Source organism: Cupressus sempervirens, chromosome 11 (assembly GCF_028749045.1).
Source record: "Cupressus sempervirens isolate cs-2001-9-10 chromosome 11, ASM2874904v1, whole genome shotgun sequence".
Lineage (NCBI taxonomy): Eukaryota > Viridiplantae > Streptophyta > Pinopsida > Cupressales > Cupressaceae > Cupressus > Cupressus sempervirens.
Genome location: NC_143128.1, coordinates 462,816,873 through 462,836,975, shown reverse-complemented (window position 1 = coordinate 462,836,975; position 20,103 = coordinate 462,816,873). Strand labels below are relative to the sequence as shown.

At 36.9% G+C, this 20,103-nt stretch overlaps 1 protein-coding gene across 1 annotated transcript in view; it reads right to left on the bottom strand.

The window, feature by feature from the left end:
* Window positions 1-1,770: 1,770 nt before the first annotated feature.
* LOC149530388 (polyadenylate-binding protein-interacting protein 12-like) overlaps window positions 1,771-20,103 on the bottom strand; it is a 77,475-nt gene continuing 59,142 nt past the window's right edge. The window contains exons 9-10 of the mRNA XM_089810922.1: window positions 2,457-2,518; window positions 1,771-2,355 (exon numbers count right to left, since the gene is read on the bottom strand). Of these exons, the coding sequence (XP_089667048.1) occupies window positions 2,298-2,355; window positions 2,457-2,518 (120 nt within the window). The 3' untranslated portion in view covers window positions 1,771-2,297. The remainder of the gene's footprint in view (window positions 2,356-2,456; window positions 2,519-20,103) is intronic.

Here is a 20,103-nt window from a genome sequence, read left to right as displayed (position 1 = left end):
TACTTTCTTTTTAAATTATTAATAAAAAAGTATCTTATTACCGAGAAAAAAAAGACAATGAGTCAATGGTTGTCTATATAATGCTTAAAGGTAATAATAACTGATATAGATACCCTGGATACGAATCATTGGTATCATTAATTTGTATTAATCTTCATAGAGAATATCTAATACAATTTTAATGAAATTTTCATAAACTATTCTTAACAAAAAAATAAAATTTTCATAAACTATCCTCAACAAATAATAATGGTGATGATAATTTTATATACATTAATTTAACATCAAGGGCGCCTAAAATATATCATCAAAATTATAACTAAGACCTTTCCAATCAAATTGATTTAATACCTTATTCAAATAAATTGCTTCTACTTTTTGAAAAAAAAAAGTTTTTTAAGAATAAATATTCAGAACAATTGTTTAATATAAATTAACAAAACTTAATTAATTAGATATTTAGAAAATTAGGTCAATTTAATTTTTGTAACACTTTCATAACAAGATTGTCTTAAATTATTTTAATAGAAACTTGCTATAATAGGTATAAAGCTTTATATTGGATTATTAACATTTTATAGTGTATTGACATGTTTAAGTGTTCATTATTCTTATAAAAAATATTATAATGCATAATAATATGCTTGCTAAATTGTTTGCACTACTTCATATTAGAGATTTAAAGTTAATTTTTCCCAAATCACTACAGAAATTCGATGAAGTATTCAAATATAGAAATAATTATATAAAATTATTCATCAAATATATGTTGTTTTAACTATTTATATTTTTTCAAACATTGAATAAATGGCGTTCAAAATAATCATACCGTCGTAAAAGTTTCATATAACAGGCAAGGGTGTCCGTCAAAGTTACCCTACAATGCACTTTGTAAGGGGGACTACCTAATGCCTACCGTCTAAAACAAATAAAATAGAAATGCGGCACAGGAACCATTCACCAAACCATGCCTAATCATAATAAGCACGTGGCAATGGATTCCACAGTGTAAGATTGACTAATAACAAAAACTCTACTGTAGAGAAAAGGTCACCAACAACTACAGATACTGAACCAGAGTAGCTAGCATAAGCCACACTAGCCTTGCAGTGATGGAATTAAAACAATCTAATTGACGCCTCATGTTCAAATGAATCGAAATATTAAACTTTCATTTAGATGCTTGGAAAATGCGATGTCCAAATAAATCAAATTCCAAGTACAAAGAATCCATGGTAATGACCTATAACATAAGCTGCTTCCCTACAGAAGGGCTGTTCAATAATTAGTCACTGGTCTAATGAATATGTTTTTGCTGTATTTTATCATATAGGCAATACAAATACCTTTTGCAAAATTATACCTACACTGAAATAATGAGGCATTCTTCTTCAACTGAATACATGCATTTAATGCATCAGATTGGTCTGACAAGAATTTCGTCCTCCCACATCTCCCATAATTGGGGCCAAGATAATAATACATCCTCAAATATTTCACTTTGTTTGATTCTATTCAAGCTTTCTTAGTTCACAATCAGACCAACAAACCTTTCATAGCAATTAAAATTCTTCTCTAGTTCGAATGACCTCGTGGGCAGTTAAAAAAAAATTAATGGCAGGCCATCATAAACGATACTTCGAATCTAAAATTTGAAAATTTGAAATCAAACTATGAAATTTCACCCAAAAAAAGTTAGTATCGAAGAAGCACTCCTAACAAATGTATCTGTAAATTAAAAAAGTTCAATTGACATGTCAGAGAACTGTAAACATGAAACGTTACCAGGTCTGTATGATAGATCATGATATAAAATGTTGTTTATTGAACAAATTGTACAATCCAAAGGCCTCCTGGATGGTAATCCATTATTATAAACCAAGCTCTTTTTGGAAATTGCCATATACCTAAATCACAATTGGTTGAGATGACCAATTTTTCAGTAAAGTCAAGTGGAACAAGACGTCAACATGATATCTAAAATGACTGATTTATATCGTTCAAGAGAAACCTACAATTTTCTCAAGGATTTCATCTTCCATAGCACACTCAAAATTTCACAGGACTATTTAAGAAGATAAATATTATGTGCATCAGATGTGTAAAGACTTTTTGAAAGAAACCCCAGTTTTCATCTCATAGATATTTCCGTGTTTCCTGTACAATGATTAAATACATATAACATCCATCTTTAAAATCTGAGGCATGGCTCCCTATGCATTGAAGTGTGATAACACAAGCACAGCTTTGCTCAAATGCATCCTTAGAAATATAGTTTAGGATTTGGATAGCGAGCTTCAAACCATTGGTGAACGGGAAGTCCGAGGCCTCACTGGTGTCTTTGATGGACTTACCCTGTACACAAAACCAAAACAGCATTAGAATAGCAGAAAACTAGTGTAACTTCTTCAAAAGTAAACTGTCTTAACGTTGGTTTGCTTGAGCACGTATCATACCTTATGGGTAGAGACCCCAAAATAGCACCACTGCAATTCAAGGCAGCAATTGCACTCTCAGCCTGTCCAATAAAGGACCGCTAGTTAAACTTGTTAGTAATCTCAAATGGTGAATATAATGATCCCCAGGTGTCCAAGTTAACTTTCTATACCCTAATAACTGTTTTTGTCTTGCATATTTTAATAGATAAAATAAACCAAGAAACCAAGAGGTGAAAATAAAATTATACCCAACACATTCAACAAACTAATTATAGATACATAATTATTCACCATTTATTCAAGCTTCGTGATATATCTTCGACAAGTTCCAATTGATGTTATCAGAGAGATCTATTGGTAGGAATATCGCTAAGGTAAAACTTCATTGACCAAAATAAAAACTAATTTACCTTGTAATAAATTCAATGCATTTTTCAGGCACCTAACTCTTCAGCGAAACCCATCTGTTTTGACTCTTTAGATTTCTAAAAGATCAACAATGTCACAACAAAAAGTAAACATGCACAATAAATACTGGGTATGGTAGTTCTGAATCTGAACCCTAGATTCTGATAGATTTTAAATCATCCAATTGCGTTTTAAGATGTATGTAGGAATAGCATTTACCTGTTGGACACCAAAGTAATTGGATGCTTTAATGTAGTTGAATGTCAATGATTCTGGGTTGATTGAGCAAATCCAGCACTGATATAGTAAAGTACTGTACCAAGTCCTTACATTGGATGTCTAATGTTTTGTTGTTTGAGAAAATAGTGATCTAATTCACCTGCAAGCGTGCATCCCTCGTGTGGCTTCAGTTTAACTAGCAATTATTGGAAAATCAAACTTAGTATGGGTATAAAAACTGAGGAGATGAATCGAGACTGAGATTAATCAAGTCAAATTAGACTTGTCCAAATGAAGCTAAGGGTAAAATCCTACTGTAGACATAGCTTTTCAAAGGTTTTAAAGGGCTTTGGAGAATCTATAGGGAATTTGTACCATTATAAAGGTTTTTTTTATAGCTGTGGGCATTTTTTTCTTCAGAAGTTTAATGTTCAACTAGTACTCAAAGTCAAAAGAAAAACTAAAGCTCCACATAGGTTTTAGAGGACGTTGGAGATTCTTTAAGCAATTTGTACCATTGTAAGGGTTTTCTTTAGGGCTGTCGCCATTTATTTCTTTAAAAGTTCACTGTTCAACTATTACAAGTCGAAAGAAATCTGAACAATATTTCAAGATCACTTTTTTAGTTCCGCAGAAAGGTAGCAGGTAGTTCAATGCATCTGGACTGTGACAAACCCAATTTGGGGAGTCAAACTCAGTATAGGTCCAAAAAATGAGTTGAAGAATCAAGACACAGATTACTCGAGTATAATTACACTCTAACTCACAAGGTTCAAATTTGAATTCGAGCTCATAAATCATAAAATTCGGATGAAATTTGGCAAGGGTAAAAATTCAGATAAAATATCAACATTAAATTTAACTTATATAAAATAAAATAAAATTATAAAAGCAATGTATCCACAAAAAGTGTCAAAATAGTTTGACATTGCTAAAAACTCAATATTATTATAAAATAAACGGATATTATTATTAATAACAATATTATATTAAATATCATAAAACTCGGATGAAGTTCGGAAAGGCTAAAAATTCGCTGAAATTCAAACTTCATGGATGAAATTCGACAAATCTAGTGACTTAGATTACACTTGATACAATGAAGCTAAGAGTGAAATCCTACCCTAGACATAGCTTTCCAACAGCTTTAAATTACAATGTTCCAATAAGTTGGCTCTACAATCTTGCACAATGTTCTGATAAGTTGGCTCTACAATTTGCACAATGTTCTGATAAGTTGGCTCTATAATCTCACCACTCATTCATCATGGTTGATGAAATGGGCATCAAGCATATCTACTACACTTTTAATCGCTACAGAGGGTTATAGAATTTAATAGGAGTTATTGGTTTCTCAATGTTTCCAAGATGCTGAGAGTTCAGCAGTGAGTGTTCATAACATTTATGTCATTCAATAATGTTAATTTTAATAACATATAGTTAATTATGTACCATGGTACCTTGTCCATACATACATATATATATATATAAAAACATAGAAATATGCATGCTGATTAACTGGAATAAAAGTTCTTTGTTCTTTGTGAATACCCCAGTGTCTAGACAAACCAAAATTGCTAAAATCCTGGGATGCTCCATAGGATCCTTTCCTTCTACTTATTTGGGCCTCCCCTTGGGGCATAATGCCCCTGATTCCCTCTGGAAAGATATTATCAAAAAGTTTTCTAAGAAACTTGCTGGATGGAAGGGAAACCTGTTGAGCCAAGTTGGTAAAGTCACTCTTCTGAAAGCTTTCCTTCAAAGTATACCTACTTATGCTTTGAGCCTTTTCAAAATTCCCACTAAATATGCTGATTCCCTTGACAAAATCCAAAGGAACTTTCTTTGGTCTGGTACTGAGGAGAAGAAGAGAATGGCTCTGATTGCTTGGGACCATATTTGTAAACCGATTAGAGATGGAGGCTTGGGATTAAGGACTACCCGAAGTATGAACAAGGCTCTTCTTGCTAAGCAAGGATGGAGAGTGTACCTTGATGATAAGGAGTGGAGCTCTATATGGAAACATAAATATTTGTATAATGCCCCTTCTCTTTCTGATTTCTTTTCGTATCCCAATGTTATTTCCCCTTCTGCTATTTGGGGGGTTGTGCAAGGTGCAAAGAATATCTTAAGTGAAGGGTGCTCATGGAAAGCTGGAAATGGGCAGAAGATCCGGTTCTGGGAAGATTCCCGAATTTTGGACCATCCGCTGATAGAAGATTTTGAGGACAAGACCTACATTGAACAATGCAAGCAGTTATATGGTATTCATGTGGAAAATTATTGGGCCAATAATAGCTGGGATAGTCTTAACTGCAATTATAGCGAAAATGTGTCGAGCTACATCTTCATCTTCTAGAATATTGCTTGGGTTCATCATAATAAAATTGAGCACTGTTTTCAGAGCTGGACCTGCCCAACTAAGGATAGTAATGTGGAATATCTATGGAAAATCACCCTTCCTCACTTGTGGTGGGGAATCTGGAAAGAAATAAGTAATAGAATTTTTAGAGTGAAAGAAATGCCTGAATGGGTTCTAGGTCATAACATCATCAGAGCAATAAAGGAAAATTTCAAATCTCAGAAAATTGTTTCTAATGGTTTCTTGATTGACAATCCTATGCATAATACAGGACCTAAAAAGAAGGTGGAGGATCAAAGATCAAGTGTAAAATGGAAGGCTCCTCCGAGGGGATGGATTAAGGGGAATTTTGATGGGGCTGCTAAGGGCAACCCTGGAAAAGCAGGGTGTAGAGGAATTATAAGGGATCATACACGTAACACTATTGATGCTATTGCAATTCCTATTGGCATATCAACCAGCCATAAAGCTGAAGCCACTGCTACCCTTTACACCATGAGACTGGCTGTGGAAACTGGAAGCAAGTACCTTTGGATGGAAGGTGATTCCCTAAACATTATAAATATGCTCAATGACAAAACCCCAAGTACATGGACTATAGAGGATAGTATAATGGAAATTAAAGCTCTAATGGCTAATTTCAAAAAGGTCACCTTTTCCCATTCTTACTGGGAAGGTAACGTCATTGCCGATTGGCTTGCCAGCAGAGCTGTGCAAGGGGATAGTACGCTGAGGTGGCACAATGATCTCAGAAAAAACGTGGATTTAAAATCGTTCATTAAGTATGATGGTACATATGCGATGGAGGGAAAGATTCTCCAAGATCAGTAATTTAATGATAACTAAAAGAGGGTCACGGAGGGGTGTGTTACAATCCCTAGGATGTACTTCATTGCTATTATTATCTGGGCGTGGCACGAAGGAAGATTAATGAAATCCTTGTTAACTTTTGCGAGTATTTTGGCTTGCTTCATTTTGTCTCTTTTTTTGGGATTAGCTACTCTGTTCGTTCTCAGAGACACACATTGTTTGAAAATGGGGGGAGAGCCAAGGAAACAAGAGCCCAAAAATTGCAATAATAGGAAGGATAAAGCCATTGTCTAACAAATTCTTGAGAAAGGAAATGTGACTCCTTACCTGGAGCAATTGCATTGTTTCAAACCGCATGTTACTGATGTTTTCTTTAAGAATTGGTTCGAGGAAAGGGTAACTTTGCATGGTGTCACGGTTCATCTCACAGAGGACTTCATTGCTGAAGTGACTGGTCTCCCGAAGGATAGACTGAAATACAGCAAGGAAACGACCATCTCTAATGCCGCCTTCAAAAAGTTTCAGAAAATTGAGGAGGAAGAGCAAAAGTTGGAGAAGAATGGGGACTTTCATGGGCTTAACCAGATAAAAGTAATATGGAGGGATGTGTTATCTTGTCTTTGTGAATATTTTATTTTAGATGGAAGATCCAAAAGAGTCCACAAGTTCCATTTTGTTTTCCTAAACCATTTATGGTATAAAGATAGGATTTCTTTTCCTTTCTACCTGAGGTTTTTTGTTATTACAAAGCCTCCAGCCCCATAGGAAGAAAGACTCTCGCCCTGTCTTTCATGAAGGCCTCATTCTCTTAATTGAGAATTACTGCAAGATAAAGGCGATTATTGTTTCCCCTATTTCAAAGAAGAAAAGGGGGTCAGCGAGTGAATCCCAATCTAGAAAGAGCAAAAGGGATGAAGGATAGAGCGTGAAGAAGAAATTAGCGATTAAGGATACTCCCCAAAAAAATGTTGAGGATATTACTGATTCCTCTAATAAAGATGAAGATAAAAATGTGGAGATAGAGGAAGACACGGAGATGGGGGATATTAGTTCTAATTTAGAGGGTTATCCTGGCAGTAAAAATGAGACCAGGAAGAATGATGTGGAGGGAAGTCTGGATAAAAATGAAGGGTCAGAGAACATTGGTAATGAAGAAAACTAGGGTGGAGAAACCCAGAGATTTGGAGAGGAAAATGTGGAGGAGATGGGTAGGGAGAAAGATTTAGGAAAAGAGGAAGAGAAGGGCATGGAGATCCCTAGGGAGAAGGAGGAGGATGATCCGAGTTTGGGGATTTCACTCTCCTTCCTTAATACTGCAAAGATTAAAGCCGACTCCTCTCTCCACGGAGATTCTTGGACTTACAATGAGATTATAAAACTAAAGAAAAAATTGGGTAAAGCGCAGAAGGATCAGGAGAATGACCAGGCCAAACTTGTGCTACTGGAAACCCAAGTGGGAAATATACCTAAAAAATTGAAGGAATATGAACAAGGTCTTCGGCATATGATCAAGGAAAGTCGCAATAATATAGAACAAATGACTTCTAGTTTGTGTGCAGCTGCGGCAAGTTTGGGGAAGAAGACTAATGAGGATATTATGTCTCCTGGAGGACCAAGTAAAAGGACCAGATTGAGCTCACGGAAGAAGGCTGCTGAAGTTACTGCTGGTAGTGGCTTTTCCCCTGCTGATACCACTCTTAGTACAGCTGAAGTGGGGAAGGAGGCTGCAAAGATGATCAAGGAGCTGCAGTAGTGGTCTGGTTTTTTCTGTTTTTGGTTTTAGTTTTCTTTTTGATAGCTTTGTAAAACTTGTAGGTTCGAGGTCCTTGTAAAACCTGGTTGCGTTTTCTGGTTACATTCTGTCGTTTCAGGTCCCTGTAAAACCTGATTTTGTGTCTGTTTTTTGGTCTTGGGATCTTGTTTCCTGGTTATGCTATGTTTGAACATCTTTTTTACTGTTGTTAGGGGTTTCAGGTCCCTTCAAAACTTGTTTTTACCTTAATCTAAAACATAGAAATATGCATTTACATATATGTAGTTAATTATGTACCATGGTATCTTGTCCATATATATATGTGTATATATACAATGTATAAAATTATGTACCATAGATATAATTATGTACCATTGTACATAGTTTTATACATGGTATATATGTATACACACACTACAAATATCTATATATCTATCTATCTATAATCATTTGGTAAGATTTAACAAAATATTCTAATGAAAGGTTGGCACTTAACACCTAGAGTACTGAACAAAGGATGGTCGAACATGGTGCAAGTCGGAGACACTAAATCTATACAATTCCAAGACTATCATCAAAACGACTAAGAGATATCAATAGACATCCCCCCCTCCTCCAAGTCCTAATAGAGACCTATGCCATCTAGATTGCACTAGTCCAATTCTAGTCAGTAGTTAGTAATCCAGGCACAGCCATAGATTGTAACCATATTGCACCCCCCTTTTCTAGGGGATCGAGGAGTTCTTACATCCATTTGTCTAGAACAAGAGTAGTCAGTCTGAAATAAAGATGTTACAACATTGTTATGTAAGCATAAGTACAACATAAACAATTACATTACTTTCTGATAAGAATGAAATCATCTTGTCATTCCACATGTAATATTTGACCTAATGCACCATGAAAATAGGAGATAAAAGCAGTTACCATCTAGGCTTAGTTACCGGATTCGTGCATTCGGGACTCGAACCGGATCCAAGTCTGTACTGGGTCCAGATTCACACAAGGCTTGGATTTGACCCTATGGATTCATCCACAAATCCGGACGAACCCGCAGTGGATTTGTCTACCAATTCGGATGAACCCACGAGGTCAAACCAAACCATGTACGAATCCACGTAGACCCGGCAGAATGCAGAACAAATCCATTGTGAATCCACATGAATCCCCAAGGACCTGGAGGCCAGACTTGGAATAAGTACACACAAATCCATACACAAACACACACACACGTCCTTACAAATCATAAAGGGGGGAAAAATCACGAATTCCACTTATTGGAATCTTGAACCTAAATCCGGCCCCAAACCCGAATCGGCAACTAAGCCCGAATCGGCAACTAAGCATCTAGGGCATCATTTTGAATCAAAATGACTGTTTCCAACAGGGCATCAGTTCAATAGAAGATCATTATTTTATGGAAACCAAATACCATTTAGGGCATCATCATAACCAAAGCATCAAAAGTACGAGTAATCAAGAGGGATGTGACATACCTTATAATGTGAGTTTATTGAACATTTGCCAAGCATACATGCTTTGTCGCCTCTGAAAATCTGATGTCCCTTTATCATTAATTCACTGTGTGTGGACCCATGAGTCCGTTCCTTCTTTCTTTTTAGGCTCAAAAATTATTTTAAAGTATGCAGGTGGGGGCAGGGCCTGATTTGGAAAATAGCCCCAATAATACATTATTGTTTACATTATTTAATTTTAGCATCTCAAGATGTGGAGCAAGGATTTCTATTGATGTTATGACACTCCATTTAATCAATTCAGATTTTATAACGAATCATTCTGAGGAGTTGCAAGTTGACTTTTAAGAGAATGCTATGATGACCAAAGTGGGACACAAATATTGTGGTGTAATCTTGAATTGAATTTGTTATTCTGAGAAAGACAAATCATGGCTGTAAACATTTGGGCCCTCTGTTGTGCTACAAATTGAGGCATGTGATAGTGTTATCTTTTCTTTTGCCAAGTTGATTTGTGGATTGGATCAACAGAAAATATCAGATAAGAAATAGGGAATTGTTTCTATATTATTTGCATGTTGTAGTGGGTTATTTGTGTGTAGCTTACATGCTATTTCAGAAAAAGAGCATGTTATTATCCATTGGATGTAATCCAGCAGATTTTATCAATGAGAATACAGCTACAGTGTGGTGAAAATGTTGAATAATTTATTAAAAAATATAGAGGTAATAATAGCAAAACTTGTTTTCTGTTTGATAATTGATTATTGGCAAGTGGCCCTTTTGTTGGTTAAAGAACCACCCAAGCTGTTCTGCAATTGCCCTGGTGATTATTTCATTGGCAAAACCAGAAATCTTGCCTTTTATTTTTGCTAACATGGTTCTTTTGCATGCACCATTTTTCAACTAAATTTGGCTCCAAAACTCTAATTCAATTTGCTTTTGGATGCACTCAGAATAGGAAAAGTCTTAATTACCATAGCTAATTATGGATCACGTTATATTTATAGCTTGGCAAGATATTTTAGAAGGGTATTTTGGTATTTCTTCAGAAAAGAAATTGTTTTTGCAGTCCAAAATTGGTGAACAGCAGCAGATATAGTCTATTTTGTGAAGCCATACAACAATTCTAAGTTCTGGTAGTCTTCTAGAACATTAGCTTATCTAGCACAGTTATATAGCCTCCAAAAATACTTAAATCAATCAAATCTGTCAGTTTACATTCTATACTTTTTCTAGGCCCTCTGTCTTAAGCGCAGCTTTCATTTGCACTGTCCCTTAACTATATTAGGTATACCATATTTTACGCTTTGATTCCATCAGAGAAGAGAATGCATAGGGAGACAGATATATATCAATCTAGCTCCCTAAGGAAAATTTCACCAACAACTATCAACATCATATCTTGCATAGTATCAAATCCCAAGTGGGAGGTTTTCATTTACTTTGTTTTAGAATAGTTTTTTTGTTGCAATAGTTCAGAGTAGAGTATGGTAATTTGAATAGGCTTTGGAATTCCAACATTTGCTTGTAAGCTTCAGATTTTGGTTAGTTGTTAGATATATATTACTTAACTTTTATTTTTTATTGAAGTAGATGATAAATTAATATATTTCTTTGCAATTACCATTTCCAAAACAGCAGAAAATTATTTTCAACTGTGATGTCCCCTTCTTGCCATTTCCAAAACAGCAGAAAATTATTTTCAACTGTGATGTCCCCTTCTTGCGTCTAATCAATTTTCATTAGCCTACTCCTCAGTTCCCATAGGCTAAGTAGATGTAGTTAGGGGACTCAATGCCCTGTGGACAGCTCTAGCAAATGTTTGGAATTCCAAAATTTGCTTGTAAGCTTTCAGATATTGATTAGTTAGATATATATTAGATTTATTTTATATTAGATTAGATTATAGTTTAATTCATTTCTTTGCAATTACCATTTTCTATACGGCAGAAAGAAAAATCCAACTGTGATGTCCCCTTCTTGCATCTAGTCATATTGAGATATTCACTAGCCTATTCCAGAGTTCACATAGGGTAAGTGGATGTAGTTAAGGGAATCAACGCCCTGTGGACAGCTCTAGCAAATGTTTTCAGTATTTCCAGCGTAGTTTCTATTTTTAGCATATGGCTATTTTAGTAAGTACTAATTTTAGCATTTGTTCTTGGTTTTTGTCTCCTCCCAGTTCAGAGCAAAATGATTTTCAGTTTTAATCACTTGGTGAGTTTTCAGGTTGGCAAAAATTAGAATAATGTTTTCTTTATTTCACTTGAGTACTTTTTATAAAGTCAATATGACTTAAGTGAAAGGATAAAGTGTTCCCCTTGTTTACCCTCTGAGGTAATAGCTACTAATGCATAAAGACAAAACAAGATTGAACATAGGAATTGTAAAAGAGCTCAAAAGCAACTTATGTATTCATTGATCATTGAATGCAAGATTACATTTCCAATGCACAACATATCCTTTCAGATAAAGAGGATTCATATATATAGTATCCGAAGGGGTGCGAGGCAAACCATCCCACCTAGATAGCTTCCCTCGGTTATGCAAAATTATCTAACAACCCAATTTCCCGATAACATCATCCCCCCCACAAAGAAAGTCCTCTCCGAATGGCAAGATTCAAAATGTCCCGAACAAAAAACACAAAATAGGGATGATGTTTTACATTCATACATCAAAGAAAAGAATTAAGATAAAGTAGAGGTGGCGTCCTTGGAACTAAGCTGGAGGGTTCAAACTCATTTGAAGCTGGTACACCTGTTGTGTGCGGACGTGCAAATCTGCTTGTAGCTTTGAATTCTCCTCCACTGCCCCTTTCAACATAACATCTTTTACTTCAGCTTCTTTCTGCTCACATGATACTCAGGCTTTTGCTAATCGTGCCTCTGTGATAGACTTCGCCTATGTGAGCTCAGCAAACTGTGCCTCTGCCACAATCTTATCCTGTGTGGCTGCATACAACTAAGCCTTCAATGCGTCCTATTCCTTTGCCCAATCTTTAATTCCTTTGTCATTCTGACTGCTAGGTCGTGAGCTGGGTAGCAATCTCCTCCTGAGATCTCTCGGGTAGCAATCTCCTCAAAAAATCTCTCTACAACTATCCTATATGCTTCTGCACATTGCTGAGCATAGTAAGTGTCCTTATACACTAGCAATATCTCGTGTTGATCCTCTCAATGCAACTCCTAGCTCCCTCCGAATCCTCCTCAACAGTCTATTCCGCCATCATCTCTGGCGTCTCAATCGTGGGCCAACCTCGTGCTTCAAAGCAAGTACGAAAAGTTTGAGGATCATCTTGTCCGCATATATGCCTAAAACTTCTTCAACTCCCTTGTCTTAGAGTGCGCCTTGGCTGCAATCTGTCAACCTTGCTCGACCACATCAATAAGAGAATCAATATACAAGAAAACTTCTATATCATTTGAGTTGTATGAGGTCTCCTCTACATGCTCTAGCTCCTCTACGGTCTGTATCATAGCTTCTCTAGAGGGACATCATCCGGCTACATTGTCTGCCACAGCTACCTTCTCCTTCCCTTCTTCCATATCACCCAATGTTAGTACGACTACCTCTCTCATGCAATACTATCCACTGTCATCTCCTGCGGATGGGAACCCTCCCCCATGGGAGACTGAATAGAGGGTCCAAATGTCATAGGGGTGAGCTAAAACCGTTGCCTCGGGTATTTGCTAGCATGACTCATTACCTAATTCAACTCGGCGAAATGCTCTCCAATCGAGGCTTCTAAGAGTGCATCATCAATGGTCACCATGACATTAGGGTCAATCCCCTCAAGTCGGATCTATGGCTCCAACGATGTGCTTCCTTCAATCTCTTGGATCTCTATCTCCTGAGCAACATCTAGAGATGCTCCTCTTACCGGCACTATGTCATCTAAAACTACATCCACCTAACCTATAGGCATCTCACTCTCCTGCTCGAGAAATACCACCACAGCTTCTTCTCCAATAGTCTATGTCTCTGTTGTCATTAGGGGAACTGTCTCTATTGCCACTGGGGGAACTGTCTCCATTGTTACCGTCATCTCAACCTCAGCTACTATGGAAACACTCTCTGTGGTTATAGCTAGTGGTGTCATAATCACTGGTGCTCGACTCTAGCAAAACGTAGAGATGGTAAGTGTGCTCGTAGTAGGCACCAACTGTGTCAAAGAAGATAACACAGAGGATGCAAATAATGATCAAGGTGTTGACACGATCTTTGTCTCCTCCTCAGGCTGGGTGCTATCCTCCTCCGCGACACTCACTCTCTGTGGTACTGTGTCGTCCACTATCTGTCTCCATGTGTATCTTGTTAACCCTCTTCTAACCATTCAACTTCTAGCCGCCCGGGGTATCCAAATGCCTCCATCTCATAATGGAGGGCTCACCAGGTGCCAAAAGTCCCCCTCTAATCTCCTTGGGCAGCTTATCATTTGATATCTGGCTCACTATAACATCAAGAAGCAAGCTGATAGCATAATGCAACATGTAAAACATTTTACGTTTGTAATAAACGGTTTTTCATAGCAAAATAAAGACAATTGATAATGAGTTTCCCCAACTGAATTCCTTTTCATAGGCCATTAATTGTTTTTAACTACCAACGATTAACTAAAATAGTTATAAAAACGATTAACTAGAATAACTGTATCAATGATCAACTATAATAACTGGAATAACGATTAACTAAAAATAACTATAACAATTGATCAACTGAAATAACTATATTAATGATTAACTGAAATAACTATATCAATGATCAACTATAATAACTATAATAACGATTAACTGAAAATAACGGTAACAACGATCAACTAAAATAATTGGAATAACGATTTACTATCTTTCCCTACATACAAGTAATGTAAATGCTTAACATGAAAAGAACATACAAGTAATATCCAGTGAGTCTTTAGTTGGTTGTGCAAGCCTCGACTTTCGGTAAAAGAATAAGCATTGACTTAGGCTTAACCTCCCAACCTCGAACCATACTTATCCCCACACAATCTATTGAATTAGAAAGGCCCTCCCTACCCCAAGATCAAGCTTGGGATACTTTTAGTCCAACCACCTGAGCATTATGGTGTTTAGAATGTCTGCATAGTTATATACGGACATGTTTGAATAACTAGCTCCATTGACATCTAGTAATCATAGATGGCAAACATGTATTTTATGACCTTGGCCAAGGTTTTCTGATGGGTTCAATGACCTGATTACCACAGATTGACTTGACAAGGGAACAACAATATGGACAAGCATTAGCTATTAAATAAAATTATTTAGATTTATTGTATCATATCTGACTTTATTTCAATGTCATTGCAGATTCCATCTCACCTCTTTACCCTTTCCATGGCTATATAGTCGTTGAGTCCTAGGTGCTCAGAATCTTAGAGCAATCGGCTCTATCCATTGATTCTCAACTAATTCATGAACATTATATGTTTCCAACTTATCACAATATGTGATTTGAAAGAATATGTTCTTTAAGACTCGTAGAAATATCATTTGATTATGATTTCCAGTGACATTTAAATCATGATTTCATAACATCATAAATAACTCTTTCTTAAAGAGGAACTAACCAATGATACTTATGATGAATATAACTACAATTTATTGCTATGGTAATCGAATTTCAGTAACAACTAATAAAGAAATATATTGCAATGCTTGGAACATGATTGACCACATAACTTGATATAATCTCGAAAGATAGGAGTCTAGCTAGACACTATGATTCAACTCTTCCTTGAAATGATCTTCAGGCGAAAAATCCAATGTAAAATATATCACGTCTTCAGCAAGAAGATTAATACAAGGCAGAAAAAAGATTGGCAATGTTATAGATGCAAAGATTTCGGATGGTATTAGCAGAGGTATCGGGTGGTAGATGGAAGTCAGAAATGAGAAAGGAAATTGGAAATATGATTTGTATATCCTCTGTCTCTCTCGACCTCATGATAATATTAAAGGTTAAATGACTCTTTGGCTTCCAAGAAGCCGTAACATAAGAAAAAGAGTCTTGGCTCTTGGACGCCAATTAAATATGCCATGTGTCATTCGATTTTCTAGCAAAAAGAATGAAATAAAGATGAAAAAAGATTTAAAGGTTATTAATCGAAAATAATTATGGTTTATATCTATCTCCATGCACGTAGATATAATTATGAGGTGACATCATACTATTATAATAGAAATAATAATATTATGGTGTCACTTTATTCTTATATCTGTGTACGTACATAGGTATTTTTTATAATTATGTGGTGGAAAGATCAATCAAAATCCTTTGAGGTACATATTATATTTTAATTAAATTATTTTATGTTTTAAAATGTTTACTTAATAGCTCATGCGGGTCCTTCAATTGTATCCTTAAGTTCATGTCGCTAGGTCCTTAACAGGTAATTTAAGGTCATACCTGTCAACCTGATGATTGGACTAAGCTAGTATCTCATTCCGTTGATCACATTTAGCAATGCTTCCCCCTCCATCTTCTCTTGCAATCACCCGTGCAATATTTCCACAATAATAACAAGTTCCATATTAATTTTCATATTAACATTTAAAGAATTTAATTATTAACCATAATTCCAAAATCAAGCAACTACTATACATCACATGACAAATAATGGATAACAACCATCTTCATTAAATAGTTGATAAAACAGATATAAATAACTATCTACTTAACATGATTATGAAAGAAAAATCCGTTCAGTCTAACAGCTATGAATAAATTTAAAATTAGGTCAAAATTTGGGATGTAACAATGTTGGAGCATCATAAACTCATACATGCTCTCGGCCAGCAATGCAGCCCAATCATATATCCTACTTGTCATCAAATTGTTCATGAGGGTTATCCTATGGAAAAGGGATGTCAAAGGCACGGCTAGAGCCTATCAATCAACTTTTGACTAGATCCATCAAACACCTCCAATGCCCCTCACAGTAAAATTTTTCTTAAGCACTCTGTGGTATGACGAGATACAAAGAGACACCTTCTCTGCATTTGTAAGATCCTCCCGAAAATCATGTTAATATAAAAATCCTTTTTCTCTTGTGGCATCTTCTGAGGCTTTAACTTGATCTTATGTCCCTTCTTTGGCAACTTGAATACCCTACAAAACTCTACTAGGGTGAAGGAGATTACTACCCTATGGTGTAGATATGTAACTGAGCTTCGTCTAGAAACTGTGCCAAATGCCTCTATCATCTTCCTTAAGGAGTCTTCGAATTCTTTGATGCAGAAGATTGACATCTATATCACCCAATGAATGTGAGCTCTTCGCAAGTGATCTTTGATCAACCAATTATCCGGAGTGTCGAGACAATCAAACCACCACTTCCTGCAATCAAGGTCGTTTAGACCTTCAAAAGTGACTATTTGAGCCGTCACAAGATCTTTTGAAGCATTTGTTGATGCCATCTTTGGTTTCACTTTTTGTTTCTTTCCTCCTACAACTCTCACAACGGAGGACAAAGTTTGAGTGTGCTTAATTGAATTCATACTTTGGCTCCCTGAATCGCCCGCCTACAACTGTACTTTTTAACGCCTCTTGCCAACAGACTCCATAACAGTTTTTGCTTTCTATTGTATAGGATGGAAAAAACGATTAGGGCTTTCTTTCCTTCTCCAACATTTGGATCGAATTCCTATCCTCTCTTGCCTCTCTTCTCACCTCGTACAACTCCAATTCGCTCGAAATACAATTGCGAACCATGGGACAATGGTAGCCACTGTGGGTGAATAATTATCGTAAGGGAACCTGTGCATGCGTGCCTCTATGTTGTGTCAGTATTACCTCTATTAGTTAGAATATGAACTGACTTCTTCCTTTCATGCATCCAAACCTTATGTGCATCACCATACAAAATGTCTTAGTGCGATGCAAAAATCCATATGATCGTACACCACACCCACTCGATTCCCTCGTGACCATACAATATGGTATGGTTGCCTTTAGCATTTTGTGGTGCCATACATTTGTATGTTATTGTTTCCCTTAGCGCACCATGTGATATTATGATTGTCTTATGGGATTGTCGTACGGTGTTATTATGGACCATAATGCTTTCCTCTTCCCCTTAGCAGCCGCACAATGCCTTTATTTGTCTTCCCAGTATGTCGTATAATGGTTGCACTTCCTATTGCTTCAAAATTGTCGTACGACCACTTATGTTCCTTCTCTACCGGCGTATGATAAACATTTATGTCCTCTCATGGCACTTTCTATGGCATGGTAATCTTTTATTATATGTCATACGATACCGCACCGACAATAAAGTGGATTCACTTTCCCACTCATATCGTATGGTGTTGCTTTGCATGTTATAACTTTCCTCTCTGTTTCGACGATTGTACAACAGTTTAAGTTGACTTCTCCATTGCTACCGTACAGTGGTTTTGCGTGTGTTTTCCCAGGATTGTCGTACGATGTTTCCCATACATGTCGTACGGCCTTCATTCATTTACTTGCAACTTTATTTTATTCTATTTTTATTATTATTATTTATTTATTTTTATGTTTTTCTAGTCCTAAGTCTAAGGCATTCGCCCTACTAGGGTCTTCGTGTCGATGATGGTAAATCTTCAGCTTTGAACCATTAACTAGGTCTACAATCTCTCATCCATCGAGAGTCCACAACTTGATCGACTCATTATCACCAACTTCCCTTATTCTATATGGTCCCAACCATTTCACTTTGAACTTACCAAGCTTAATTTCGTTGCGGCCATTATACCTAAGCACCATCCCAATTAAAACCTTCTCCACTTCAAATGTTTATTGTGCCATGCTTTACGGCAAGTTTGTGCCACTTTTGCTTCCCATCGCGCCATCAGTCTTTGCTCATCCAACTTGTTCAATCTCTATAAACTTTCCCAAAGGCTCTCCATATAACCAAGTCTATTCTCAATTGCTATTTGGAGACTCGGGACCATAAAATTTGTCGGTACCATAGCTTCTTGCCTGAACATCAATTGGAATGGCATATGTACGGTTGTCACCTTGTACATCATGCAGTAGGCCCATAATGCTGACAGCAACTTCTCCTAATCGACCTTCTCTACCGTACATGACTTGTAAATCATAGATACAAGGATCTTATTTGTTGGCCCCACCTAGCCATTAGTTCTCGGGTAGTACAGACTCAAGAGGGAGTGAAAGATATTAAACTCGGTTGTAAGCACTCGAATGACATGATTGGCAAAGCGACCTCCCCAATCACTAATCAATTGGATAGGGATGTCATACCATGTGATGATTTACTCGTAAATAAACTTTGGTGTACTTATGGCCAAGTTGTTTGGTAATACCCGTGCATCCACCCATTTGGTGAGGTACTCTGTTGCTCCCACCACATATTGACATCTCCAAGTCTTGCTCACCTTGAGTGGTCCAACAAAGTCCAAGCCCCATCATTTAAACAGGTATCGGGCTTGTGAGAGATTTAGTGGCATAAATCTCATTTCAAGGTTTTCCAGCTCGCTCACAAGTGTCGCAGTTCATTACCCATTCCCTAGCATCATTGTATAGTGTAGGCCACCATAGTCCTACTAGGACTTTTTGTGTCATCATAACTAGTCCCATATATCATCCTACCAGACCTTCATGTGCTTCTCGCAAGACACTGTGCACCTCCTCTTCCATTATGCTCCTTCGTAATACCTGGTATGGGCACATTTTATATAGGATTCCATTGATCAATTGAAATGTTCTTTTCAGCACAAGCTTTTGTTGCTCTCCTAGCAACATCTCTCTCAAAAACTGTGAAGTCGACAACTATTCCCCAATACTTTTATACCACTCCAGAAGGATGGCAATATGAAATAGATGTACATCAAGAAATTCATCATTGATAACTTCGCATGGCTCCCCTAACTTGATTCAAGAAAGTTGGTCTGCGATAACATGGCTCTTCCCTGGTCTTACGACAATGGTGAAAGTAAACTCCTATAACAGTACCAACCATTTGCTTACCCGGCCTTGTATAATAGGTTTGTTCACCAGGCATATTAATGCTTGGTGGTCCACATAGAATGTGCGGTATGACCAACAGATAGTGTGCGAACTTTTAAACTACATATACCATCCCTAGGGCTTCCCGCTCTGTTATGTTGTAATTTTTCTTGGCCCTGTACAACAGTCGGCTTGCAAAATAGACAAGATGATCCAAGACATGATCACCTATTTGTGCAAGATTTGCACCTATTGCGAATTTTGACACATCTATATGTATGTAAAATTCTTTATCCCAGTTTAGGCATTGTGTATGCCAGGATCGCTGCCCCTAGCAATTGGGTCTTTAACTCTTTAAAATAAGTCTCCTGCTCTGTACCCCAAACATAGGGTTCCCCTTTTCTTGTCAATCTATCGAGAGGAAAGGAAACTTGGGTGAAATTCTTTATGAATCACCTATAATAGCCAATATGCCCAAGGAACGATTTGACTCTACTCACTTCGGTTGAAGCCTCCATCTCAACTATCACACGTAACATATCTAGATTGGTCTTAGTCTCGTCTTACACATTATGTGCCCCAATAACTTACCCTAGGGGACCATTAATTTGCACTTCTTCTGGTTAAGCATTGGCCTAACCCACCGACACCTTTCCATAC